The sequence below is a fragment of the Balaenoptera ricei genome, chromosome 16 (assembly GCF_028023285.1).
Source record: "Balaenoptera ricei isolate mBalRic1 chromosome 16, mBalRic1.hap2, whole genome shotgun sequence".
NCBI classification, from domain to species: Eukaryota; Metazoa; Chordata; class Mammalia; order Artiodactyla; family Balaenopteridae; genus Balaenoptera; species Balaenoptera ricei.
This window is the reverse complement of record NC_082654.1, coordinates 1009085-1035277: the sequence shown is the minus strand read 5'-3', so window position 1 is coordinate 1035277 and position 26193 is coordinate 1009085. Positions and strand designations below refer to the sequence as shown.

The window sequence follows — 26193 nt, the reverse complement described above, 5'->3', positions numbered from 1 at the left end:
CTCCTGTAGGGACCTCCTGTGAGTGGAATCACATGGCATTTGTCCCTTTGTGACTGGCTCATTTCACTGAGCATAGCATCTTCAAGGTTCATCTGTATCGTAGCCTGTGTCGAAACGTCCTTCCTTTTTAAGGCTGAATGATAGTCCATCGTGTGGATGGGCACATTTTGCTCCTCCGTCCGTCCATCCACAAATGCGTGAGTTGCTTCTGCCACGTGGCTGTGGTGCCCATGGGCATGGCGTTACCAGCGCGAACTGTCTTTTGTATGTTGGTCACTCCAGCTAGAAACGACTTCTGTGATACTGTGCAAGAAGCAGCTTATCCCGTTGTGTGTGTTTTGAATATTACAGAGAAAGGTGGTCACTATGTTTTACAGCATGGACATTGACGAATGTCTGTATAACCTGGAGTAGCACAACTCCCCCTAAGTTAGATAGGAAATTTAGAAGCTCCGAAACTCACAGCAGGAAATATTTACTTCATAAAACTTAACTATTTTATATGGCCTAAAATACTATAATTAAAGTCAAAAGATAGGGGGAAATATTTGTGACATATGTTTGTAACAAAAGATTAATATCTAAAATGTAAAGAAAAACCACAAGTAGATTTTTTAAATTAAAGAATGCAGTAGAGAAACGGGCAAAGGGTAGGACAGGCAGTTCACAGGTGAGGAAGCCCCAGTGGCGGTAAATTCAGAAAAGAAGCGCGGCTGCTCGGAGCTCCGGGTGTAAACAGCGCTCGGGAAGCGGCAGGCAGAGCGGAGGCCTCGGGCAGCAGGCTCCCGGCCACTGCTGCTGCCAGGGCGCCAGCTGCTTGCAAAATGTCTAGTAAAGTTAAAAATACTGATCTCTTGGAAGACGTCTGGTGCCCCGCCTCGCAGAAATGAAGCGGTCGGATCGCAGGCCTGTCCGTACACAGACGTGGGCTTGTGGATTTCGGCATCACCTGCGTGCCCACCGCAGCCTCTGTCCCCCGGCCGCGCCAGGCCCTCCCGCGTTCCGGCTGCACCCATGCGCTCTGTGGGGTCGCCCACGTCCTGCCCCCCGAGCCTGAAAGGAGGAAGGGAAGGGAAGATGCCTCCCGCGTGGGCAGGGGGCCTGAGCCTCCTGACTCATCACCCACTTTTTAAAAAGCCTTGCATTTTCATTTTTCACGATGCTCTAAACCCGGCAGCTGTGCCAGTGACCTCTGAATCCATTTTATTGGCCTGAAGAATATCCCTCGTCTGCTTGACACTCAACATATAAAACTCGGGGTCAAGAGACTTCCCTGGCCGTCCAGTGATTTAGACTCTGCACCTCCAGTGTAGGGGGCCCGGGTTCTATCCCTGGTCAGGGAATTAAGGTCCCACGTGCCACAGAGCACAGCCAAAAAGTAAAAAAAAAAAAAAAAAAACCAAAAAACAAACAACTCGGGGTCGAGCCACGCTCACAGCCACGAACACGGCCCCGTCCTCCTTGCCTGCTCCTCGGGGTGCAAGGTCCTTCCTCCTCTGTACTTTGTGATAACAGTACAATACGGCTGGGCTTTCAGTCCAAATCATATATTTTTTAATGGTTTTAAAGATAAAATTAAATGTCTGCCTTTAAGAAGTACACCTAGTGGCTTCAGCACTAGCTCTTCTCCCTGTGTTGGGGAACCCCGGTTAATGACAGGCTGCCAGCTCCCAGGCGGGCGCCAGCTCCCAGGCTGCCAGCAGATAGTGTCAGTTCTGCTGCGTCTGCAGCCTGGCAGCATCGCGGGGGGAGAAGAGCAGAGGGAAGGTCCGACGTGGTCCCTGCCCCCCTCCCCCGCCCACCCGCCCCCCTCCATCCTCCCTCCTCCCTCCTCCCTCCTCCCTCCCAGCCTTCCCTGGCGCTAGTTCCTTCTAAGAGTCAAACAGGTGCTGGGGTGGAGCTGACGACGCAGGCGGACAGGTCCCGCCCTGGTAACCCGCTTAGAGGTGACCTGGCAGATAAGCCCTGCACTGATCCCCCCTCGCCTCCCCCGGACCCGCCCCCCAGCCTCTCCCCAGCCCCACACTCGCCCTGTCCCTACAGCAGCTGTGCTGCCCTGACCCACACACAGACGTACAAGCACAGGTCTAAAGCTTCCTGAGGAGGGCAGGCTCGGTCTGGTTCTCAGACTGGTCCATTCGGGGGCGGGGGCAGCAGCGGGCAGCACTGGTCGAGGGCCCTGGTGTGTTTCCACTCACGTCCTTGTTACATGGGCGCACAGCCCCCAGTTTCTGGCGCTGAAGGCAGAATCGTACCAGGGCCCCGGGGCAGGACAAGGCTGCCACGGGATGGCTGGGGTGGGGCGTGGCAGAGGTCACAGGTTCTCAGGAAGCCCCGGGCACCCCAGCAGAGCAGTGAGGACATACCCCCGGCAGCAGGGTGTCGGGCACCCTCGGCAGCACGGGGCCTGGCGTGGGAGCCCAGGGCGGTGGGCCTCTGGGTGGGAGCCGAGGAGGTCAGGGCGCAGGAGGGCTCCAACCAGACATCCAGTCGTGGCCCAAGGAGGGAGGAGGGGAAAGGAAGGTTCTGGAAAGGCAAACCTGGTAGATAGAGAACAGGGAAAGGGGAATCGGGCGGGAGACGGAGGGCCACTTTGAGGAGGTGGATGAGCAAATCCAGATGAGACACACCAGGTCCAGGTGACCAGAAATCCAGGTGTGACTTCCGCAGGCCCTAGAAATGAGGAATTTGCTAGCATTTGTAGCGCTATTTAAACATATTTTGTGTAATGCTGCAACCTAGAAGTTTTAAGGAATTTGTTGTTTTCAAAATAAATTGAGGTGGCCTGTGAATTCTTATGGAGAGTTTCCAGAACCACGACAGAACTACCCTGTCTTCCTCTGCCCCTGGACACGGCCCCTCCGCCCAGTAAAACCCGTGGCAGCTGCTGGGGAGAGAAAGCATCCTGCAGGAGGTGCTGGACGGTAGCCCTCTGGAGCTCGCAGGGTCCCTGAGAGCATCGGAGCTTGCCTGGCCTTGGGCGCCGGGCATGGGGGTAGGGGGCTAGTTAGCGGGACACACCTAAGCTCCAGCTGTGCCCACATGCGTGCAGGAGGCCCTCCTTCTCACTCGGAGTCGCAGCGGTCTTTCTGTAGCAGAAAAGCCAGCACTGAGTTACTTCTTGCACGTTTTCAGTTTGTTGGTGTCAGTTTGTTGTGTCATTCAGGTTTTCCGACAGCGAGGCTTTTTCTGCTTTCCCCACTTTATTAGTCAGGTGTGAGCCCTCGTGTGTTAGCTTGACTTAGTGATTTAACACAGGGCTGTACGAGAGGCGCGGGGCCCCTGGAGAGTGTGTTTCTGTCTGTTGCGCTGGCACCCCCGGGCCGCTGAGCAGCCGTCCACCTGCCCCGTGTCCTGCGCTCTGGCCTCACCCTGCACCGCCGGTCAGCCCAGGCCAAGGGTCGGGGACCCCAGCGTGTGGGGCACGAGTGTGCTGCACCCGAAGCCGTCTTGGTGTTAGCGGCTGTGTATTCCCGGATTCCTGAAACCGTCTCGCTGCGTTTCCAGGTGGCGTCCAAGATTCCCTTTGCCACTGACCTGATAGGTAATGAGAAAATACCGATGCATTCGCCTGGGAAACTGAAACAAAGCAAAGAGAAATCATTGCAATCAACTCAGGAAATGAGGTTGGTACCGGGTCTGATTCTGTTCTGCTGGACGCGGCGCCCTCCGACCTCCCCCTGCAGATGCATCTCTTCCGCGCCCCCCACCTCACCCCCGGCATGCCCTGGGCCCCTCCTGCAGGTCCAGGTACACTCAGGGCCAAAGAGCGGGAGAGCCGCAATGCCGCCACTTTCCAGCTCTCACTCCCGCCGCGTCCACTCGACCCCTAGAACGCCGCCCCCCGGGACAGCGGCTGCTCAGGGTCCTGGCGAGCCCTCGTCCTCCTGTGCTGACACTGCCCTGACGCCGGGCGCTGTGCCCTCAGCCTCCTGCCGACCCAGCGTCCGCCCCGGGAATGACCGAGGGGGCTCCGCGCTGCCCTCCCCGCCTTCCCGCCGCCCCCGTCTGCACCAGGCCCACCGCGGGGAGGCACCTCCACGGGCTCAGAGGCCAGAGCTGAAGTGAACTGGGGGGCTCGGGGTGGGGGGACCCGCCTGCCCTGGGCCCTGGCACTGCTCCCACCACGGGCACCAGCTCTGGTTTGAGGGCCTGGGGGAAGGTCATCATGCTGTGACCTGTGGATGGCAGAGGGCTCATTCCTCCCTCACCCCTGGAAATCGGGGAAGCATCACAGGTCTGCGCCTGCGGCTAACCCAGCCACGTGGGTTGACGTGAAATGGAGACGGAGGAGACACCTTCCTGCCCCGCCCAGCGTGTAGTCAGCCCACCCCCCGCCCTCCCCGCGAGCACCCAGGCCTCCGCGTGTCCCCGTCAGCTGCCCCCGCTGCCCGCGGGCACTCGCCCTCACGGCCGCAGGAACACCTGCCTGCCCTCCCAGCACCCAGGCCCCAGCCCGTGGGCCTGTTCCGAGCCGCGTGTCTCACCCCGGCGCCGTGGCCCGGAGCCCCCCTCCCGGCTCTGCTGCCCGAGGGCCAGCAGCATCCACCTGCACCCACCGAGGGCTCTGTCACTGTTGTCCCCTCTCTTGGGGCCCACAGGGGTGAGGGGGAGGGAAGGAACACAGGCAGGGGCTGGGGCGCTTCGTAGAGACCCCACCCTGCTCAGACTCTGCCCCTCTTCTCAGACCCTTTTCCTTCCCAGCCCTGAGGAATTCACCTGCCTTCAGAGGAACCTTTATTCTCTCCAGATCTGTCATTGACGGGAGTAACCTCATTCTTGGACACCCCAAACCCTACCTCTTAGGGCTTCTGAACAGCTGTGTCTCATCGCACTGCTTCAGATTAGAGACTCCAAAGTCTGTTTGGTGTTGGGAACAACTCTGTGCTCACAGATTTCATAACCTATATGAAATGAGTCAATTCTTTGAAAGACACCATCAGCCAAAAGCCACAGGAGAAGAAACAGACAATGTGAATAGACTGATACATATTAGTGGAATTGAATCAATAATAAGTTTTCCAGTGGGTTCACTGGTGAAGTCTTCCGAACATTTAAGGAAGAAATTGTATCAACTCCCTTCCAGCGGACAGAAGCAGAAGAAATACTTTGTAACTCATTCTATGAAGCCAGCATCGCCCCAGTACCAAAAGCAAGGGCATTACATGAAAGGAAAACTACAAACCAGTCTCTCTCATGAACAAAGATGCAAAAACCCTCAACAAAATACGAGCAAGTCAAATCCAACAACGTATAAAAAGAATTACGAACGACCAAGTGGAATGTATCCCAGACATGCAAGGCTGGTTCAGCATCTGAAAGTCAGTTTACATGATGCATCACATCCACAGGCTAAAGAAGAAAAATCATATGATTGTATCAGTAGATGCAAAAAAAAAAAAAAGCATTTGACAAAATCGAACACCCATTCATGATAAAAAAAACTCTCAGCAAATTGGGAATGGAGGGGAGCTTCCTCATCTTGTTAAAGGACATCCACAGAGACTCTACACTAACATCATCCTTAATGGTGAGAAACTAGACGCTTTCACCCAAAGTCAGTAACAAGGCAGGGGTGTCCCCTCTCACTGTTTCTCCTCAGCATCTTTGTTCTTAGGTGGCATGATTGTCTGTGTACAATATCCCAAAGAATTGACCCCAAAAGTTCCTGGAACTAGTAAACAATTATAACAAGGTTGCAGGATACAAGGTTAATATATAAAAGTCCATTGCTTACCATATACCAGCAATGAACAAGTGGAATTTAAGATTAAAAACACAATACCACTTATATTAGCACCCAAAAAATGGTGCTAGGTATAAATCTAATAAAATGTGCACAAAATCTATATGAGGAAAACTACAAAACTCTGATGAAGGAAACTAAAGAAGAATAAATAAATGGAGAGATGGTCCATGTTCATGGATAGGAAGACTCAGTATTGTCAAGATGTCAGTTCTTCCCAACTTGATCCATAGATTCAACTTAATCCCAGTCAAAATCCCAGCAAGTTATTTTGTGGATATTGACAAACTGATTCTAAAGTTTATGTGGAGAGGCAAAAGACCCAAAATAGCCAACACAAGTCAGAAGAACAAAGAGGACTGACACTACTCAACTTCAAGACTTTCTATAGGGACTTCCCTGGTGGCGCAGTGGTTAAGACTCCGCACTCCCAATGCAGGGGACACGGGTTCAAGCCCTGGTCCGGGAAGATCCCACATGCCGCGGAGCAACTAAGCCCGTGAGCCACAACTACTGAGCCCGCGCTCTAGAGCCCACGACCCACAAATACTGAAGCCCGCGTGCTGCAACTGCTAAAGCCCGTGCACCTAGAGCCTGTGCTACGCAACAGGAGAAGCCACCGCAATGAGAAACCCGTGCACTACACGAAGAGTAGCCCCCACTCGCCACAACTAGAGAAAGCCCACTTGCAGCAACGAAAACCCAATGCAGCCAAAAATAAATAAATAAAATAAAATAAATAAAATAAAAAGACTTTCTATAAAGTTACAGTTATCAAGACAGTGTGGTGCTGGTGAAAGAAGAGACGAATATATCAATGGAACAGAAGAGAGAGCCCAGAAATGGACCCACACAAATACAGTCAACTGATCTTTGACACACGAGCAAAGGTAATAAAACGGAGCAAAGAGAGTGTTTTCAACAGCTGGTGCTGGGCCACCCGGACATCCACATGCAGAAAAATGAATCTAGACACAGACCTTATACCCTTCACAAATATTAACTAGAAGTGGATCACTCTTACCAGCCTGTGTACATTGAATATGTACAGTTTTTGTACATAAATTATACCTCAATAAAGCTGTAAAAAATGGGTCACAGACCTAAATGTAAAATGCAAAAATATAAAGCTCCTAGAAGACAACATAGGAGAAAACCTAGATGACCTTGAGTTGGTGACGCCTTTTTACATAGAACATCAAGGGATGAAAGAAAAAATTGGTAAGTGGACTTCACTGAAATTTAAAAATTCTGTTCTGTGCAGGACACTGTCAAGAATAAGACAGGAGGAAATATTTGCAAAAGACATATCTGATAAAGCACTGTTGTCCAAAATATGCAAAGAACTCTTAAAAACTCAACAATAAGAAAGCAAACAACCCAATTAAATAATGGGCCACAGATCTGAACAGACACCTTGCCAGAGAAGATACATAGATGTTAAATATGCTTATGAAAAAATGCTGAACAAAATACTTCATTAGGAAATGCAAATTAAAGCAACAAGGAGCTGGCACGGCACACCTGTTAGAGTGGCTGTAACGCAGACACCGCCAACACCAGGTGCCCGTGAGACTGAGAAGCAGGGACTCTCGTTCGCCACCGGCGGGAACGCAGAACAGTGCAGCCACCTTGGAGACAGTGCGACGGTTTCTTACAAAATTAAGTGTACTCTTAGCATACAGTCCAGCAGTGGTGCTCCTTAGTGTTTACCCATGGGAGTTGAAAACTCATGTCCGCACAGAAACCTGCACACAAATGTTTATAGCAGCTTCATTCATAACTGCCAAAACTTGGAAGCAACCAAGATGTCCTTCCGTAGGTGAATGGATTGATAAACTGTGGTCCATCCAGACAATGGAATATTATTCAGCGTACAAAGAAGTGAGCTAAGAGGCCATGAAAGACAGGGAGAAACTTTAAACGCTCATTACAAAGTGAAAGAAGCATTGTATGAGGCTTCTGAAAACGCTGCCTACTGAATGATTCCAACTCTATGACATTCTGGGAGAGGCAGAACTATGGAGACAGTAAAGAGACCAGGGATTGCCAGGGGTTGGGGGGAGGGAGGGATGAACAGGCGGAGCACAGAGGGTGCTTAGGGCAGTGAAACGGCTCTGTATGACACTGTGAGGACGGAGACGTGTCATTACACATTTGTGCAAACCCACGGAATGTCCAACACTAGGAGTGAACCCTAAGGCCAACTGTGGGCTTGGGTGGTGATGTGTCAGCCTGGGCTCATCAGTTGTAGCAAATGTCCCCTCTGGCGGGGGGTGAAAACTACAGAAATAAAGTCCCATGTGAAGTGTGGGTGCCCGAGAGCCACGCACACGGTTCACAAGACAGTCTCGGCAGCGTGTGATGCACCACCGGTGGGAGAAGGTGGGCCCCTCGGCCAGGAGCTCGCATCAGGTTGGAAGGCCAGGATGTCTGCATCCGGTGAGAGGGCCAGCTGATGCCCGGCAGGCTCTCCCTCCAGGTGCGCGTGGCCCCTTTTCTCGTGGGTTAATGTCCAGTCCGCCCTGCGGCCCCCCCAGACAACAGGAGAGGAGCAAAGTGATGCAGCTCCTCAGCACAAAGGAAAGGGAGAGGAGAGGCCAGCTCCTCCCATAATCACGAACAGAGCACGGGCCGCCCGCTAGAGGCCACGTTTCCCAACACCCCTTGCAGCGTACGCGACGGCCTGTGACTACGGTCTGGCCAACAGGACGAGAACAGACATAGACGTGTGTATGAACTTCCTGAGCTTGTCCTCCCCTCCCCGTGCTGGAATGCACAGGCGATGGTGGGAGCTGGGGCAGCCATCCCAGACCCTGAGGTTGAGAGTGTGGAGTGAGGGGCAGAGTAACGTCCCCACGCTGACAGCGGCCCTCAGATAAACCGCCACACCTGGTTCAGCCTCCCTGTCTGGCCTTTGTTCCAGCCGCTGAGCCTGTAACCTAACCATTCACAGGCCAGCTTGGTTCTGGAGGAAGAAAGCCACCTGCTGGTGTGACACGAGGGCCTCTGAGAAGGAGGCTGGCAGGAAGCGAGATGGCTGGTTCCACGGGGCCCACAGACTCAGGCCTGGAGAGGCTGAGGGTGGAAGGTCCGCAGCGCCCTCACCACCCTGCTCAGCTCCCCTGCCCACCCAGCAGGACGCGCGGGGGCTGGACCCTCAGAGGTTGAGCAAGGAGGAGCCCCGCGGAAGGCAGGCGGCACGCGATGCCTTCCTGAGCGCGAGAGCCGTGAGGATCAGGCCGGGCGCCTGCTCTCCCCCGTTGAGAGCGGGAAGGGGCCTCCGAAGAAAACTGGCGGAGACAAGTACCCTCAGAACCCTGGCTCGTGGGCCCCCCTGCCCCCGTCCTGCTGACCAGCAGGGCCGCGGCCCAGTGGGTACGGCGTTTCAGTGCCTACTCCTTGAGTGGGTGGGAGCCGGGACACTGGGCGCTCGAGGGAGGGACCAAAACGGCCGACTGGAAACGTGCAGACGAATTGAAGTCCTCTGGGCAGTGATGGAAACAAGCTGTTACAAAGGTGGGCACTCAGGTAGCTGAGAACTCGGAGTTAAGTGAAAAATACAGCCAAAATCCCTAAAAATTAAAAAGCCTAAATCAACAGATGAGGTCGAGCAAATCCCCCAGGAAGTAAAACAAAGACAAAAGGAGGGATGGAAAGCAGAGATGAGTCAGACCCTAGGGTCGACCGGAGAGGCCTGACCTCCGAGATGCTCTAGAAACTCACGGGGAACCCAGGGAGCTTCAGGCTGTTTCCAGGCTGCCAGGCGGCCGCGGGCCCAGACCATCCCAAACAGGCTCCGAGGTCCTGGAGCCCCCAGGGAGGGACAGGGCACGTGCAGAGGCTGGGCCAGGCGCCGCGCGGAGACTCGGGGATGTCCCTTCCCTTCCCTCTGGAGCTGGAAGAGCGGGCGTGTCCTCCCAAGACGGGGAAGAGACCCCGGAGGAGGAGCCCAGCCCGAGGGTCTGCAGGGGGGCCAGGCGGGTCCAGGGCCTGATCCCCAGCTCAGGGGAGGATATTGAGGACTTGTACTGCTTGGACGACCCCAGGACAGGATGGGCGTGGAGAGCTAAGTGGATGTTTTTAAAGGAGCAGTCAGCTCACAGAGTACACATCTCTGCAGGAAGGAAACCGGAAGCAGTGGCTACTCAGCGGGCCAGCAGCAGAGGCTTCCCTGGGCCTCACGACACAGGCTCTGATGTCAGTTTAACCCAAGATTGTGGCAGGTCTATCTTGGGGGACGAGGCGGTGTAGGGGTCTCAGGCGTGCCTGGGCTGGAGGTGGGGATCCAGGTTATGCCCCAGGGAGACAGAGCTGAGGGGGCGGCGAGGGGAGGGAGGGGAGTGCGGAGGACACGGCCCCCTGGGGGGATGGGGAGGAAGGGAGGCCCCTGCGCAGAGACACACCTGCCCTCGGACTGGCGGGAGGGCCCACTCCTTTCGCTCAGGCCACCTGGTCCCCCTCGTTCTCCGTCTCACCGTTTTCTGGCCCAGCTGATGGATCGGGGTGAGAAGAGGGGGTGAGGCGCGCTGGGGGGGCTCCCCCTCGGGAGGGCGGCTCTGGGCCCAGGCGACAGGTACCGCCCGTCGCCCGGCGCCATCCCCACCTGACCCCTTCCTTTCTCCCCAAGGCCAGGAGGCTGCAGGATGAGGCAATGGAACTAAAACCGAGGTCGACCTTGAACAGAAGCCATCAATGTACAGCTCCCCCGAAGCCTTTCGCTTGGCCCGACTTTGTCACAGCCTCAGAATATATTTTTTAACACGAAGTATTAAGAACCTGAAAAAGTTTGCAGATACTAATGACAGAGTATCACTGGTACACCTGGAAAACAGGCCGGCGGCTCGCTGCCTTCCCAGGGTCACCCCTGTGTGGGGCGTGAGGTTTACGGGTCCCCATATGTGCTGCCTATTCTGAGGCTGCAGGAGGTCTGAGCTGCATTAAGAGGAGAATACGGTGACCACCGCGTGGCGTCCGTTTCCAGCCCGTCAGGCTGCAGAACGTGGTGTCGGCACCTGTGCCCCCTGACCCTGCTCACAGCGGGGATCAAGCTTTCACGACTGACTGCGGTGGGGTCCGAGGTCCCGTGGGACCGTCTTTGCTGGGGAGGCAGGAGTGCCCTCCTCCCGCCCCGGGGGTGCCGCTCCCCATCCCTGGGCGCTGCCCCTCCCCTGGCCCTGCAGCACCGCCAGGCCCCGTCCCAGGCCCCCGGGCTCTCACCCAGAGTCGGCCCGACTTGGTCTCTTGTGCCGAACGCCTGATTAGATGTGAAATAAGGGCCTGATCTTGAAAAGATCTTTGATTCGATTTCTTTAACAGATGTAGAATAATTCAGATTTTCTATTTCTTTTTGTGTCAACTTCTTTGGTAGACATGTTTTTCAATGAGTTTTTCCATTTCATTCAAGTTGTCAGGTTTATCAGCATAAACTTCTTCATAATATCCTCATATTTTCTCAGTCACTTAGGACCTGTAACAATGTTCCCTTTCTCATTACTGATGTTGTTCCGTTTTCCTTAATCTTGCTAGGGATTCATCAATTTTGTTAATCTTTTCGAACAACCACTGTTGGCTTTGTCGAGTTTCTGTTGTGTTTTCTGTATCATCAATTCCTGGTCTTCCCCTTCTTTTTCTGTTTTCTTTGGGTTTAATCAGTGCTTAGAGGGAACTTCACCACTTTCAAATGCATATGTCAGAAAGGAAGAAATATGTAAAATCCATACCCTGGGCTCCCAACTCAGGAAGCTAGAAGATGTGTTAGTTACCTGTTGCTGCGTTAACAAGTTACTCCAGAACAAAGCAGCTGGAGAAGTAGATAAATAACAATAAAGAATTATAAATAATTATATTATGTATTAGTATATATTATTATATTAACATTGTGTAATAATAATAAATATTTGTTGTCTCTCCCAGCTTCTGAGGGTCAGGATTGGGAGCGGCTCGGCTGGCATTTCTGGTTCAGTCGGGCCATGGGTAGGGCCGTGCTGTCTGAAGGCTCACTGGGCTGGGGGTCTGGTTCCCTGTGAGTCCGGTCCTGGGAAATGTGTGAAGACTTGCTTCATGGCTGCCGTACGACTGCCTCTGGGAAACGTTCCGTGTGACTTGACAAGAATCTACTTGGATGTAGTGCTGTCGGATGTAGCGCTGTGTGTCCCGTCAGGCTGATTGACCGTGTTGCTCAGATCTGCATCCTCCAGGTCGGTTCATCTTGTCCTCTCAGCTGGATACCATTTCCAGCCACGGTTGTGGCCTCATGTATGTCTCCCTTTAGCTGTGTCAGCGGCTGCTGTATGTGGTTCCGAACTGTTATTAGATGCCTACACATTTAGGGTTGTTGTGTCTTCCTGTTGAATTAACCTTTTTATCAGTAGGAAATATTTCTTTATCTCTTGTTCCATACTTCTTGCCTTTAAGGTCTGTTTTGTCTGATGTTAATATAGGCATACCACCACTGTTCCAGTTAGCGTTTACTGATACATCTTCCATCCTTTTACTTCAATCTTTCTGTGTTTTTATGTGTAAAGTACGCCTTATGTAAATATCATATACTTGGGTCTTCCTTCCTTTCTCTAGCCTGACAATCTTTGTCTTTTAATTAGAGTGTTCAGTCCCCTTACATTCATATGGTTGATTTTAAGTCTCCCATCTTGCTATTTGTTTTATGAGTCTCATATTTTTGTTCTTTTATTCTTCCTTTGCTGTTCTCTGATAAAGTAAGCAAATTTTTAAAAATTTTAAAATTATTTTTAAAATTTTATCTGGGGCAGCAGAGAGGGAAGGGAAGGAAACATGCAGGGCCAGGGGATGCAGGGAGGAAAATACACGTCTAATTTTCCAAAATTAACAGAGAAGGTAAAAGGATCGTAACTCCTAACAGAATGCAGAGTACAGGGAACTTCAGATGAACAGGGTGAAAAACGGAGTGAATAGCAAACCAGCAAAACAAACAAATATAAAGATGGAAGGAATAAAATCAAGTGTATCAGCCATCACGTTGAACTTGCTAATACTGAATTGTTCTATTGGCCTTTTTAAAAAATACACAATGTAACAATCTTTGACTTTTACCCATACACTGTTTCTAAGAATCATTCTTAGAGCAGAGTGATGTTTTTAAAAGGTTGGAATGAGGGGAGTTTGACTTCGGGGTGGGACTAGGGGGTCTGCTCCTGCGGCAGCTGGGAGACCCCAAGGCAGAGATCACAGAGGCTGCCGGCAGCATGGGGCCGGCTCGCGGTCTGCTGTACAGCAAGCGTGTGTGGTTGCTCTTGGCTTGGGTTGCCGGGGCTCTCTGGGCTGGTTCTCTCCCCGCTGTGGTCTGTGCCCTCCGCTGCCCGCGGTCCCTCCGCGTGGCCTCCGTGGCAGCTGCCTCGCCCTCTTCCACGGCCGCCCGGGGCCCGGCAGGTGCAGAGCAGGGGTCCCCAGGCCTGGCCGAGGCTCGGGCCATGAACCAGCACAGCACGCTTCCTCCGTGTGCCCTGCGTGGACTCAATCACAGGGCCGCCCAAACTCACCGAGCAGCAGGCCGCAGCCCCCGCCCCTCGGCTGTGCCGAGACCCCGCGCTCCCATCTGCTGCTCCTGTGGGTGTCCCCCCAGGAGGGGCCGCTGCGAGAGGGCCTCTACGTGGCGTGTCAGTGCCGCGTCCGCAGCTGGGCTGACGTCCACGTAGCCGCCCAGATGTCCAGATGGGCCCCGTGGCTCCGCGCCGTTTCTGCTTTGCCTCGAGGTCCCTGTTCCGGTTCCCGGTTGTTGGGTTCTCCCTGCCTCACACCTGCTCTGCTCCTGTGGGGAAGGTGGTCGCGTCCCCTCCGAGCCCGTCCTCCGCCCTGGGCAGGCAGTGGCCGTGGGGGCCGCCTCCGGAGTGGACACCGGTGCGCCGAGCGGACCTCCAGCCTCCACTCTCCAGAGGCACAGCCCGGTCCACGGGTCCCGCGTCTGTCCGTCTTCACGGGGGGCCCCATCACCAGCCCTGCCCGGAAGCCAGGGACCCCCGCCCGGCCTGGCGGGCGCCGGGAAGCTTCTCTTCCCGGAAGGCCCACCCCCCTTCTCCTGTCCCCTCCTCCTGTCCCCTTCTGTCTCCGGACCCTTCTGCTCATTGGTCGGCCCTCCTGACTCTGTCCCCAGCTGATACTTCCTTCTCTATGCTCGCTGCTCAGAGACGTTTCTTCCTGAAATATCTTCCACGTTTACTCTCTGCATCTCAGCGTGACTGTTCTCCCCATCAGCTTACTGACGGAAATTCCGCTGGGAGAGTGTTCGCTTTTCAGCTCTGGAAGTCTGGTGGAGGGCACTGGGCTTGGCCCCTCCTCCGGTGGTCTCGCTGGCACGGGCTCCCTGAGTCGGTCAGTCTCCTGGGATGCTGGCCCCCTGACACGGGGTCAGGTCGGGGCCCACACCTTTGGGGCCAGCGCTCTGGGTCCAGGCCCTCCCGCACCAGCTGCTGCCGCCCCCGCCGCGCTTCCCGGCCTCAGGTGTGGGCTCCGGCAGCCTTCTCGGCTCCTCTGGGCCTCTTGGTTGGAGAGAGGCAGGGTTGGACCAGGCCCCCAGATCCCGGCCTGGTGTCCCCAACACCGATTTCTCGCCCGGGGGGTCCTGGGGAACCCAAAGCCCGCTGTCCCTGGAGGTCAGCCCCCGTCTGAGGGTGGGAGCCCAGGGCGGAGGCCACCTCCCTCGGACCCCCTTCCCCTCCTCAAGCCGTTCATCTGTTTATTTTTTCACTGCTGCTCCCGCGAACAGGCTGTTGGGTAACGTCCTCATTCTACACGACCTGATTCTGGCACGATCGCTCACCGCACTTGTTCTGAGCTTGCTCGGGGGACCCACCTGGACCCCTGCTCGGAAGGTGCTTGGGCCGCTGGCAGGGGGTGGCCCTGCTCCCCCAGTGGATTCAGAGTATGTGGGGTGGGGGCGTGCTTTGTCCCGGGTGGAATTGGGGTGTCCGGGTGGGGGACGGCCTCCGTCCCCGTCACGGGTCACCTGTCTCCACTCCGTCTCCCCTCTCCTGCTTTGTCTTCTCCTTCCTTAACCGCTAAGTCACCCCTGCCATGCCTGACTGCCCACATGGGTGCTCCTGGGACCTCTCTCCTGCCAGACAGCCTTGGGCGGGGGGAGGGAGGAAGAGCCGCCCCCCCCCCCCAGGTAAAGGCCGAAACCCTGGGTGGCAGGGACCGTGCTGGGAGGGCGGGGGCTGGCCTGGAGACGTGTGGACCGCAGGCAGTAACGGCGGGCGCCCCGCCCGGGACCTGGTCCTGGAGTCAGCAGCCCGGCGGCCTCGTGCTGTGAGCCACGTTCGCCTGCAGGTGGCGCCTTGGCCAGGACGCAGCCTGGGCACACAGCCCCGCAGGGCCCAGCAGCTGACCTGCCGCCGGCCGGGGTGCGGCCACAGCCCCACAGGGCATCCTCCCACTCCCACCAGACCCCTGCGTCCCGACCGGTACCTGGTCCGTGAGCTTGGATTCCTGAGTCCTGGGCCCAAAACGAGTATCAGGACAGGAGGGTCCGGCCCCGTCCATGGCTGCGGCCCCGTCGCTTCGCACAAGCTGCCTGTGGACGGTCAAGCCCACGGCTGCGCCGTCCAATCGCCACGCACCAGCCACCAGCCAGCCCGGGGGAGTGACCCCTATGGCCTGTCCATGTCGCAGAAGGATGCAGCACAGAGGTGTGGCTGGGACATGGGCCCTGGGCCCTGTGGGTGGAGCTGGAGTCCCAGGTGACCGCAGGTGGTCCTGAGGTGGGGTGCGGACCCCACACGGACACACATCCTGGCCCGGGGATGCCTTGCCTGTTGGCGGGGGCGGGGGCCCCTCTTGCTGGGCTGAAGGGGGGTAGTGGTGTGTCCTCAGGCACCGGCAGTGTGTCACCCCCTCTGCCCCCTCGGTGTCTGTGCCATCCCCATGGGGCAGGGAGCCCAGTGCTCAGGAGGGAAGGAGCAGACCTCGCGGGGCTCAGGGCTGCGTGTTGCCATGTGTTTCCAGCCTGCGTGTCCCACTGCAGTGTCCTCTTCGGGCCAAGGACGGCCGATGGTGGGCTGCTGGCAGCCTGCGGCACAAGGAGAGCAGCGTTCAGAGGAGAAGCTCCCGCCCCAGCACACAACCATCAGCCTCCATTTCTTCCTGGGGCGGGGGGGGGCGGCAAGCAAGTAGGAAACGACTCTGGGCCTTTCCAAACCCTGGGGGTAGAGAGCTGCCCCACCCCCAGCCCTGAGCCCCCCAGCCCTGGGCTCCCTGTGTCCCCAGTCCTGGGCTGGGTTAGGGTCAGGGGGACCTGGGGCACTGAATCCTCCAGGCCTCAGCTGGCACTTGGGCAAGGACACAGGAGGGCACAGGTTACGGGGTGGGTGGAGTTATGGGAAAGCCCTCTAGGAGGCACCAGACCCCCTACCAGGGCCGTTCAGCATCTCCACTGGCCCAGGCTCAGTACCAGTGGGGGGCAGATGCTGCACGGAAGACAGCCCAGCTACAGGGGAGAACTGTGCTGGTGGTGGTGGTGACGGTGGTGATGATGGTGGTGCTGGTGACGGTGGTGATGATGGTGATGGCGGTGACGGTGGTGATGATGGTGCTGGTGACGGTGGTGATGATGGTGATGGTGATGATGGTGATGGTGGTGACTGTTGGTGATGGTGATGATGGTGGTGATGATGGTGATGATGGTGATGGTGGTGATGGTTGGTGATGTTGGTGATGGTGGTGATGTTGGTGATGATGGTGGTGATGATGGTGGTGACAGTGGCAATGGGGAGAAGGATGAGAGCAGCGAATTCTTACAGACTCATTGCCCGGTGCTTAGTGAAATCAACGCCCTCATCCGGGCCCCACTCTTCTCCCTCCCAGCAGCAGCCGGGCCTGAGATGCGCCCTGAGGTGGCCTGGGCCGAGCACCGGGGCCCACCCCGGCTCTCACATCCTTGCGCTCTGGGCACTGGCTCTGGAGAAACCGTGGTTTCTGACCCATGGCTCTGGCCTGCGGTTCCCCTGTGACCAGGCACTCTCGGTTCCATCTCAGAAGCACCTGGCTTTGGGATAGCTGGCCTGAGCTGCAAGAGACACCCCTGCCAGGCCGCCGAGGAGAGCTCCAGTAAAGGAAGTGGGAGCAGGCCCGGGGAAGGGGTGGGGGGAGGGCACCAGCCACCTGGCCGGGCAAACCCAGAACAGGCTGGTGACGGTGACAACGTTCCTTCCGGTCACAGGGAGGCCTCTGGGAGTCTCCCACCTCATGGGAGAGACAGAGGATGACAAAGGCAAAATTATGTCCCGCGGTGCCGGGCACGGCTCACGGGCTCTCCCGTGGGTGAAGGCAGTAGTAGGGACGCTGAGCTGGGGTGTGGATGAGTCACCCTGAGAGACTGGGGGGCCGGCAGGGAGTCTGGGTGTGAGGGCCAGGCTGCCGTGGGGTGAATCCTGGGGCTCCTCCAGGAACCAGCACAGGACCTCCGGGGGAGGTGGACACGAGCAGCCACTGCCCAGAGCACCTCTGCTGCCCTCCTGCCAGCTCGTGGCCACCCGACTCCACCCTAGTGCGGCGCTGGACGGCCTCCTGTGCCCCCTCCATGCCACCACCCTGCCCATCTGGCCAGACTAGCCAGCCCCGGTAGGCCCGGCAGTGGCTGTGTGCCTGCAGCCAGGGAACGAAGGCTTTAGGGCCAAAGTCCGGAGACCTAGGCAGAGGCTCCTGGCCGAGTTTTCCCTCAGTCGGGGGCAGCTCTCAGTGGGCAGCTGCCGGGGCCCTACCTGTCTGGGGCTGTTCTCTCCAGGATCTGCCGGCCTCGCTGAACTGCCGGCACAGGGCTGGCCCCGGAGGGGGCCTGGAGGAGGGGACACCGGGTCAGGAAGGAGGAGGCGGCATGTGGGGGTCAGGACCCAGGATCCCTGGGCTGATTAGGCCCCTCTGAAGGAATCCGCAATTTAGTCTGGGTGTCTGGAAGTTCCCCGGGCCTTCCAGAAACCAGAAAGGAGGCGGGGAAGCCCGCAGGGAGCAAGTGGGTGGGGCTGGGCTGGGAGTGGGCAGGTCTGCCCGGTGAGGTCCTGAACAGATACCCTTTGGGATGCAAATCAATCTCCGGTCAGCTGACTCGTCTTTCGATATCCTCCCTCCTGGAGAAAGGGCTTTAAAAATGGCTTCCATGCTCCCTTAAAAAGTACCAGGCACAGAGCAGGTTGGGGCCCAGGCTGAGAGAAAGAAGGGCAGGCCGCCCTTCTCACTAGCACTCTCCCCTCTCAGCTCGGTGCCGCTGCCCCCGCCGTGGGAGCTGCAGGGTGGTCCTCGGGCCCCAACCCCGCCCACAGCACACACCCACCGCTGCATCCCCGCTCCCGCAAGCCCAGCGTGTCCTCAGGTGTATCTGTCCTCCCACCGCAAACTGCAACTCCTGCTGATACCTGGGAGTTCCCCGGAAGCCCCCTTCCTCACCTCAACCCCGGCACCTCTCGGAGGGCCCCCTTCTGTGCACTCCCACACCCACCTCTCCAGCCCTGCCAACAAGCCACCAGACTTGTGCTGCCCAAGCAGCCTCGTGGGGCCCCTTCTCCCTCTGGTGGATGCCCGCTGGCCCAAGCATCGCCGCCCCGGGCCCTCTTTCTGGACACCCACACCTGCACACAGTCCCCCGTGCACACACTGACACGGCCCACGCGTAGTGCCCCCACCAGCTCCGAGCTGACCCGAATCCCCGCTCCCCGGTGCTGTGTGTCCCCAGTGCCCAGGAAGGGCGCCGCCCAGCAGGCACCTCCGGCACGCTGGCGCCTGTGCTGAGCAGGTGGGCAGCCTCTGGCCAGTCCCCCTCCCAGTGCCTGCATTGGTGCCTGTTGCCTGGCCTTTCTGCTCCAAAGTCAGCCCCGCCCAGCTCTGGAGAGAGGAGGCTGCGAAGGCCTGGGGCGCAGACAGCAGTCAGGCCCCCTGGGGTCCGGCAGCCACAGGGAGGGAGCGGCTGGGCTGACCCTGGAGAGGTGTCAGGTGCCCGAGGCCTCCTGGTGGGGTCCCTCTCTCCGCAAGGGAGGTCTGGTGTCTGCTGGAACCCAGGCCTTGCAGGGCACAGGCGCTCACTCTGCTCTCAGGCCTCCCCGGGGGCTGCTTGGGGCCGGACTCCGGCTCATGGGGCCTTGATCCCCAGCCCTGTACAATGCTGGGCGGTGGAGCCCTGCGAGGTCTCCGCGGGCGCCTGGCTCCGCCTGGGCTCCTCTCAGCCGGCTCCCCGCGCGGCGCGGCCGCCGGAGGGCGAGGCCGAGCGGCGCCGCGGCGGCCCCACTGTCCGCGGCGGCGCCGGGGGTTGCGGCCCCGGCGCAGGTCCGAGCCGGGCGGGCCCTGGACGGCTCGGAGGGGCGGGGCCGGCCGGCGGCGGCGGACGGATCGTCAGGACAACCGACCGCCTGCCGGTCTCCGGTGCCCAGCCGAGCGCAGCGAGCCCGGCTCAGGGGACCGGGCCGGGACGCGCTCGGGGCAAGGTCACTGCAACAGGCTGGCCCCTGGGGGCGGCCCGCGGGGACCCGAGCCGCGTGCGGGACGCGCAAGTGCTCAGGAAAGTCGAGAGCTGGTACTGGGCTGAAGGCGCGTGGGAGCGGGACCCGGGCGGGGGTCCGGCGTCCGCTTGTCCCCTCCACCTCCCACTCCCCCCATCAGCGGCCCGGCTGCGTGCGCCGGGGAGCCCCTGTCTCGCTCGAGGAAGGCAATCCTTTCCATTGTGAACTGGCCGCGTGGCGCCCTGGCCCCTCCGGCCGCACCAGGGGTCGCACGGAACCCAACGTTTCCCCGGCTCCCCGGGGTCACGCGACCTAGACTTGTGGACTGATCACCCTCCCTAACCCCGCTGCAGGTAGTCCGGAGCCGAGTGCGCGCCCTCTCGTCACCCAGCGAGGTGCCGAGCACACGGGGGGTCGTCAAGTGCCCCCCCCAGGCGGCGAGGTCGAGACTGGGCCGCTGCGGCGGGCCCGCCGGTGTCCCCTCGGCGCCCCGCGTCTCCGCGGCCCGGCCCCGCTGGGCTTCCTGCTCGCGCCGCCGGGACTTCCTCCCCGCAGTGCCCGGGTGGCCACCCGGGCGCCAGACCCGGAGGCGGGGAACCCGGGGACACGGGAAGGGAGGGGGGGGCCGGGGCGAGGAGAGGGGAAGACACCCTGGAGCCGGGAGGGGCAGGCGCCCCGGGTGGACCCCCGGCTGGAGAGGAGGGGTCCCTGGAGCCGGGGCCGGGGCAGTTCTCCAGGCGCCGGCTCTCAGGTCCTCTCCGCGGGCGCTCGCGGCCAGCGTCGCCGGGGGTGGAGCGCGGCCCTGCCCCATCCTGCCCCATCCTGCCCGTTCGGTGGGGCTCCGCAGTGCGTCTCCACGCCGAGTGTGGAGGCCGCACGGCCCGGCGCGCGTCTGTGGGCGCGGGTGCCCCGCGCGCCCCTCCCGGCGCCCCCGGCCCGCTCGCGGAGGCCGCCCCGAGCGGAGCTTTGTGACGTCAGGCGGCCGGCGGGCGGCGTCACGCGCGGGGCTGACCCGGCGCGGGGCGGGGGCCGGGCCGGGACGCGGAGCATGGAGCCGCGGGCCGGCTGCCGGCTGCCCGTGCGGGTGGAGCAGGTCGTCAACGGCGCGCTGCTGGTCACCGTGAGCTGCGGCGAGCGCAGCTTCGCCGGGATCCTGCTGGACTGCACGAAAAAGTGAGCGGGGGCGGGGGCGCGGGCCCCGGGACGCCCCCGGAATCCCCTCGGGACACCCCCCCCCCCCCCCCCGCCCAGCGCGCGCGCTGGCCCAGGGCCGGGACTGCTCCGGGGCGGGGCAGCGTGGCGCCGGCGCCCGCTTTCGGTTTCTCCAGCCCCGGGTTCGGGGTGCGCGAGCGCGGCCGCCACTCGGGGGGGAAAAGTGGTTCTCAAAGTCGTCGCGACTTTTCGGGCAGGGGACCGCGCAGCCGGGCGGGAACGGCGGTGGGCGCCGAGCCGGAGCCTGGGCGCGGCGCGTGGAGCCCGAGACCCCGCGCCCACTGCCGCGCCGCCCGGCTCCGAACTCCGCACGTCTGCCATAATTAACGCACTTTTCTTTGTTCAGACTCACTGTTGAATTCGGCTGTCTTCAGAATTGTCATCCGCCGGGGTGGGGGCAGTGGGTTCAGATGCGCTGCCGCGCCTGCCCTGTCAGTTACTCCCAAGGGGGGGGGCGGTGTGTAATGTAATGCCCCCCCCCCCAGGAGCAGTCGGGGCTGAGGTGGTTAGGATTGCTAGCGAGCAGTTGTGTCCAGCGGCGGGATTTAAAAACACTGTTTCGGGTTGAGGAGCTCTCGGCAGAACAGGAATGAAAAGATACAAGTTTCAGAGCTGTGCTGAGCTCCCTTCGGGAGCCGGGATTCTCTGCTGGAAGGGTCCCTGGGCAGGCCTGGGGGCAAATCCATCCTGAGAGGCACCTGTGTGCCGGCTGCAGGGATCCCTGCAGCGGGAAAGAGTCTCCTGGATACAGTGTCACATGGTAGTGAGCTGTCGCGCAGATAAATGATTAGGCATTAATCAGGCACTAATGTCTTGAGGCTCAGGCTGGGCCTTATTTTGAACCAGGAGCAGTAAACGGCTCCCCTTTGCAAAGGCCCAACTTTTTCCCTCAGTGGAGGCCAGATTTTGTGCCGGCGGCGGGGGTGTGGTAGGAGGACCATCACCTTTCAACGACCACTCTGCTGGCATTATCTCCTCATTAGATGTGCCAGAGCCATTTATGTGCAAGTCATGTGATTTAACATATGGCCTCCCAGGTGACTGTCGCCCTGCTCTGCGCTGGCTACTGCAGAGAGCGCTCGGTGGGACCTAGTGACCCTCTGGGGCTGTAGCATAGCCGCTTGGAAGCCGCCAAGCCTGTCCCCTGGGGTGGCTGAGGGTCCTCTGCCACCAGTGGCCACCACTTCCTCCGCCGGCCTAGTCCTGCCTCTGCTCCTGGGTCTGTGCAGGGCTGCACCCCAGCGCTGCCTGCACAGCCCTGCCTGGCCTTTCCTCCCTGAGAGGTGCCCTGGCAGGAGAGGTCCCCCCACTCTCGTTTTCTGGGCTCCCTGACTCAGGGCAAGGGAGGCTGGGGGTGTCTGCAGAGGCTGCCGGCCCCCCGCCCTTGGTCTCTGCCTCCAGGCAGGGCTCCCGTCCCTACAGCCCGTGGCTAACCTGCTGTGGAGATCTGCACCGCCCCACCCGCTTCCCCACCCCCTCGTGGAAGGAAGCAGGCTCTGCTGGGATCCCAGCATGGGAAGTGGCAGCTGTAGGACGTGTGGGCGGCAACCCTGCCGTGGCCACATAAGGCTGTAACCGGAGCCGCCCACAGAACTGGGCGCTGGGCCTCGGTGGGCACAGCTCTGCCCAGCAGCTCTCCTTTCTGACTTGAGTGGGCTCCCCCCGCCCGCCCCCGGTCCCTGAAGAGAGCCTGAGGAGAGACCTGGCCTCTCCCAACCCCTCCGGTGTCTGAGGCTTGGCCCTGAAGCTGCCCCTGTCCCTGCCCACCCCACCTCCCCTCTGCGGGTCACCTCCAGTTTCATCCTGATCCCAGTTTTCTACCATGATATTGTGAGTTGCAACGCTCATGTTTACAGCCGGCTTGTCGGACAGGGTCCAGAGGCAGCTTACGACCTGGCCTGGGTGTTTCTGGCAGAGGGGCCCGGCCTCGGGCCTCGGGGGTCCGCAGCACCGACCTGCCTCCCCGGGGGCCGGTTTCTCCTCAGGGCCCACTCCCCCTACCCCATACGTCACGGTGGCAGGGCCGGTCAGTGAGGCCCCATCCCGGGTGTGGGCACTGACAGGCGGGCAGAGCAGCTGGGGGCTCAGATTGCAGGCGCCTGCCCACCTCCTGGGGCCTGTGGGTCCCAGGGCAGCAGGCCGGTGTGCCCGCGGTGCCCCAGCCGGGAGCAGACCAGTCACTGCCACGTGTCAGCACTTCTCGAGCTCGTGGGCAGACCCCGGGGGCCTAGGAGAACAGAGGGGTCCCCCGGGAGGGGCGGTTCACGCGGGCCCCTGGGTCCTCTCCTGCAGCGGTGCCCAGCAACCAGTGTTAATTTGGGGGCACTGGGGCGACAGCACCCCTCCCTTGGTGCTCTGGGAGCTCTGGGCTGAACGTCTGTCTGTTCACGGAGGCCAGGCCGAGGTCCCAGCAGGCGCTCAGAGCCGCCGGGCCGGTGCCGAGCTTTGAACCTGCTGACAGGCTGCTGTGTGATCTGAAGCAAGACCCTTGGCTGCTCTGAGTGCCTGTGGCTCCTGCATCCACATTCATTCATTGAGCACCTACTGTGTGCTGGGAAGTGGCCTTAAGTCCCTGGCATAACTGCTGTGGTGCACGGTCCTCCAGTATCTCCGGTGGGCGCTGTTCGTCTGACACATAACGATGCAGATGGCCCCGGCCTGCCCTGACCCCACAGCTCCACTCTCCAGGCTGGGGTGCGGTGGGGAGGCCTCTTGTGGGTGATTTGGGGGTGGACCTCTGGTTGAGGACCTCAGGTGGGGTGGCCCAAAGACAGCAAAGTCTCCGAGTGCTGAAGGGATGGTCTCCCGGTCAGTGGGCATGAGGGCCAGCTGCCTGTCCGGCCTGGCCAATCCGAAGCCTCTGGCCTTGACCTCTAAGTGCGCGTTTCGTAAACTTCCCCAACGTGAGTCACCCAGGGTGTCGTTATCACACAAGACTCCGGGGCCTCTCTACTGCAAAGGTTGGGTACGGGCCTTTGGGACCCACACCCGCCCGGGGGGCTTGGGGCCCAGGCTTCTGGAGACTCAGCTGGCCAAGAATCCCAGCCACGGCCCGTCCCTGGGCAGAAGAGCGCCCCTGCCCCATCCCGGACACAGCTGTCCAGGCCCCACTGGGCTCGTCCTCCCTGCCCTTGGGGAGCTGGAGGGACTGAGAGTGCCCAGTGCATCACAGGGTGGTATGACCTGCAGCCAGTGGGCAGATGCCTCACTCCCTGCTCTGCTTTGGACCTGGCCAGCATGGCTGGTCTCCGGAGCTGCTCCACGGAGGGGGTGGGGGGGCGTGGGCTGGGGGCCTGGCCTTGCGCTCCTGGGAAGAGGGACGCAGTCACCTGAGTCTTATTGGAATGATGCTGATGGTTCTTCAGCCTTTGGTCCAGGACTCTGGGGGCCAGCTGTGGCGGAGACCCTAGGTTGATAGCCACGGGGGAGGGGCAGGGTCCCACGTGTGGCCCTGGATGAGGGGCCACTCTGGCGTCCAGGCTGCAACTCCCCGTGTCATCCTGCTTTCCGCAGCTCCCTGAGCAGAGGTGGACCTCCGCACGGCAGCCTGACACCCACCTGCCCCTCCCCTCGCTCGGGGCTCCAGCCCTGCGGCCGTCTGTCGGCAGGGCTTTGGGATAGAGAAACGGCCACCGTGTATTTTCTAAACCAACGCTGGGGCGTACAGCCCGGCCAGCCGCAGGGTGGGCCTCGCCTCGGGACCCGGGCCTGTCTTGGGACTGACTGCAGGCTCTGCCCACAAGGTACCTGCTGCGGGAGGCTGCCCTAGGCACCTGGCCCTGGGCTTTGGCCCCCGGGATGTTTCTGTTCCGGAGCCACGTCTTCTCACCTCTTTACAAGACACCGGGGTGGCCTTTCCCCGTGGGAGGACGAAGAAGGAAGGTCCAGGGCAGATGGGGACCTGGCCGGGGCCAGAGGCTGCCAGTGGGCACCAGAGACGGTTGGGCTCCAGGCCTGCCGAGCTGGGAGGGCGGGGGTGGGTGCAGCGTGGAGCGGGGGGTGGGGAGGCGCGAGCTCTGGCAGGCGGCAGGGCGCCTCCTAACCATGGGCCCCCCCAGGCCCGCTGCTCTCGGAGGGGCGCTAGGCTGGAGGCACAGACGAGCCCCAGGGACATGTGGGATCTGAGGCTTGGCCACTGGTGTCCCACCGAGGACTGCAGGCCAGGCCGCTTCTCTCTGGGTCCCTGTATCCATGCCGGTGACCGTGCCCTCACCTGGGCAGAGCGGTGGGTGACCCTGGGGACTCTGTCTCCTGTTCCCTTGGGGGCAGAACTGCTCTGCTTTGGGGTCTGATCCCTGTAAGCCCCCTGGCTGAAGCTCCCTGTGCGAACTCCTCGCCCGGGCTCCGTCTCCCCAGCCTCTCCTCAAACCGCAGGCCACCTGCCCCTCCCCTAGCTCCCCAAGGACGCGGTGCTGAGGTTTGCGCAGGGCGCCTCGGGTTTCTGCGTGGGCACGTTGGCTGGCCTTGCGCTCCCTGTCGAGGCTGGGCCAGGCCCTGGCTCCGCCCCTGAGTCACCCCTGCGGGGCCCCGTGAGTCCAGACCTTCCGCACCGCAGAGGACAGGACAGTGCGGGCATCTGGGTCCCTCGCCCCAGACCTGGCAGGCCATCTCTCTGGCTCCAGGGCCACCCCAGCCCTATGCCTGCCAGGGCCCTGCAGTATCACGTGTGGGGCTCTGCCAGGCCGGCCAGGGCCTCTGTCCCTGGGTGTAGGCCCACGTGGGCACAGCCCGGCTTCTCCGAGGGGCCCGGCCCCGTGGTCAACCCACAGGCCTCAGTCGGGCCACGCCTTGTGCCTGGGGGTCCAGCAGGCACCCCTCGGCGGACAGGTTGCTGAGGTCCTTCCCAGAGAGAGTGGCCTTGGCTGGTGCCATCCCCGCGCCCAGAGGCAGCAGAGCTGGGGCACGAGCACGGACCCCGCCTGTCCCCCGACCCGCTGGTCTCCCTGGTCTCCCTCAGCTTCACTGTCCCATCCGAGAAATGGGAATGGTGATGACGGCGCCTCACGGGGCTGTAGAGAGAGGACCTGCTCTGGTCTGCAGGCCGGCAGCCAGGGTCCCGCTGGCCCTGTTTACCCACCGGCAGGCGTGGGTGTGGCCTGGGCAGGGCGGCAGCTCTGGGAAGGAAGTGTCCGAGTCACGGGGCCCGCCGTGGCAGCCGCGGTGCCATTCCACTGGGCCGTCTGCAAGGAACCTCCCCCTCTAGGCTGCAGCCCACAGCCCCGTGGGCAGAGGGGGCATGCATACCAGGGCACTGCTCACAGCCAAGGCTGCCTCCCAGTTTGATCTGCCTGGGTAGGGCGGTGTCGACTGCCAGACCCTGTCTGTGTCTGGTGGGTGCAGGCCCAGCCCACCCAGGGGCCCACAGCTTAGTGCTGTGGCTCAGGTCAGGGCCTGGGTCTCTGGCCGTCCTGAACATGCAGAGACCCCCTGAGGGTTGTGTGTGATCAGTGGGGCAAAAAGCTCCCTGAATGGGCCACAGCTGCAGAGTCTTCGGGGCCACCTGTCCCCAGCCTGTGTGTGCAGAGAGGTGGCCGAGAAGACTGCAGAGCCCCCCGGGCCGGCTGGCCGAGGGCACAGTCCAAGCCTAGGAGGGTCCTGGAAGGCAGCTGGGTTGGGGGGTGGGGGATGACGGGAAAGGGGCTGCCCAGGGGTCCTGCTCCTGGGGTCCCCAGGCCCCAGCTGGCAGGAGGGGCTCTGCACCAGCACAGGCGGGCTGCTGGAGGGTGAGGAGCAGAGCCCGAGGAGGGGATACGGGCTGAGTCCCAGCGGGGTGACAGC

The 26193-nt window shown here is 60.4% G+C and overlaps 1 protein-coding gene and 1 long non-coding RNA gene across 15 annotated transcripts in view; one reads left to right on the top strand and one right to left on the bottom strand.

Annotated features, from left to right (window-relative positions):
- Positions 1–2028: 2028 nt before the first annotated feature.
- LOC132350704 (uncharacterized) lies at positions 2029–20930 on the bottom strand. 3 transcript variants are annotated; one of them, XR_009497990.1, is made up of 3 exons: positions 20768–20930; positions 15188–15788; positions 2029–3579 (listed from the first exon to the last, which is right to left on the bottom strand). It is a non-coding gene; the product is annotated as an uncharacterized LOC132350704 (long non-coding RNA). The 3 variants fall into 3 exon arrangements; XR_009497989.1 differs by lacking the exon at positions 20768–20930 and adding an exon at positions 16517–18945; XR_009497988.1 differs by lacking the exon at positions 20768–20930 and adding an exon at positions 17479–18945.
- PWWP2B (PWWP domain containing 2B) overlaps positions 20234–26193 on the top strand; it is a 30827-nt gene continuing 24867 nt past the window's right edge. For 11 of the 12 annotated variants that reach the window (XM_059900094.1, XM_059900092.1, XM_059900083.1 and 8 more), the window contains exon 1: positions 20234–20376. In XM_059900094.1, coding sequence (XP_059756077.1) covers positions 20252–20376 — 125 coding nt within the window. In that variant the 5' untranslated portion in view covers positions 20234–20251. The remainder of the gene's footprint in view (positions 20377–26193) is intronic. The other variant, XM_059900093.1, reaches the window with a different exon arrangement.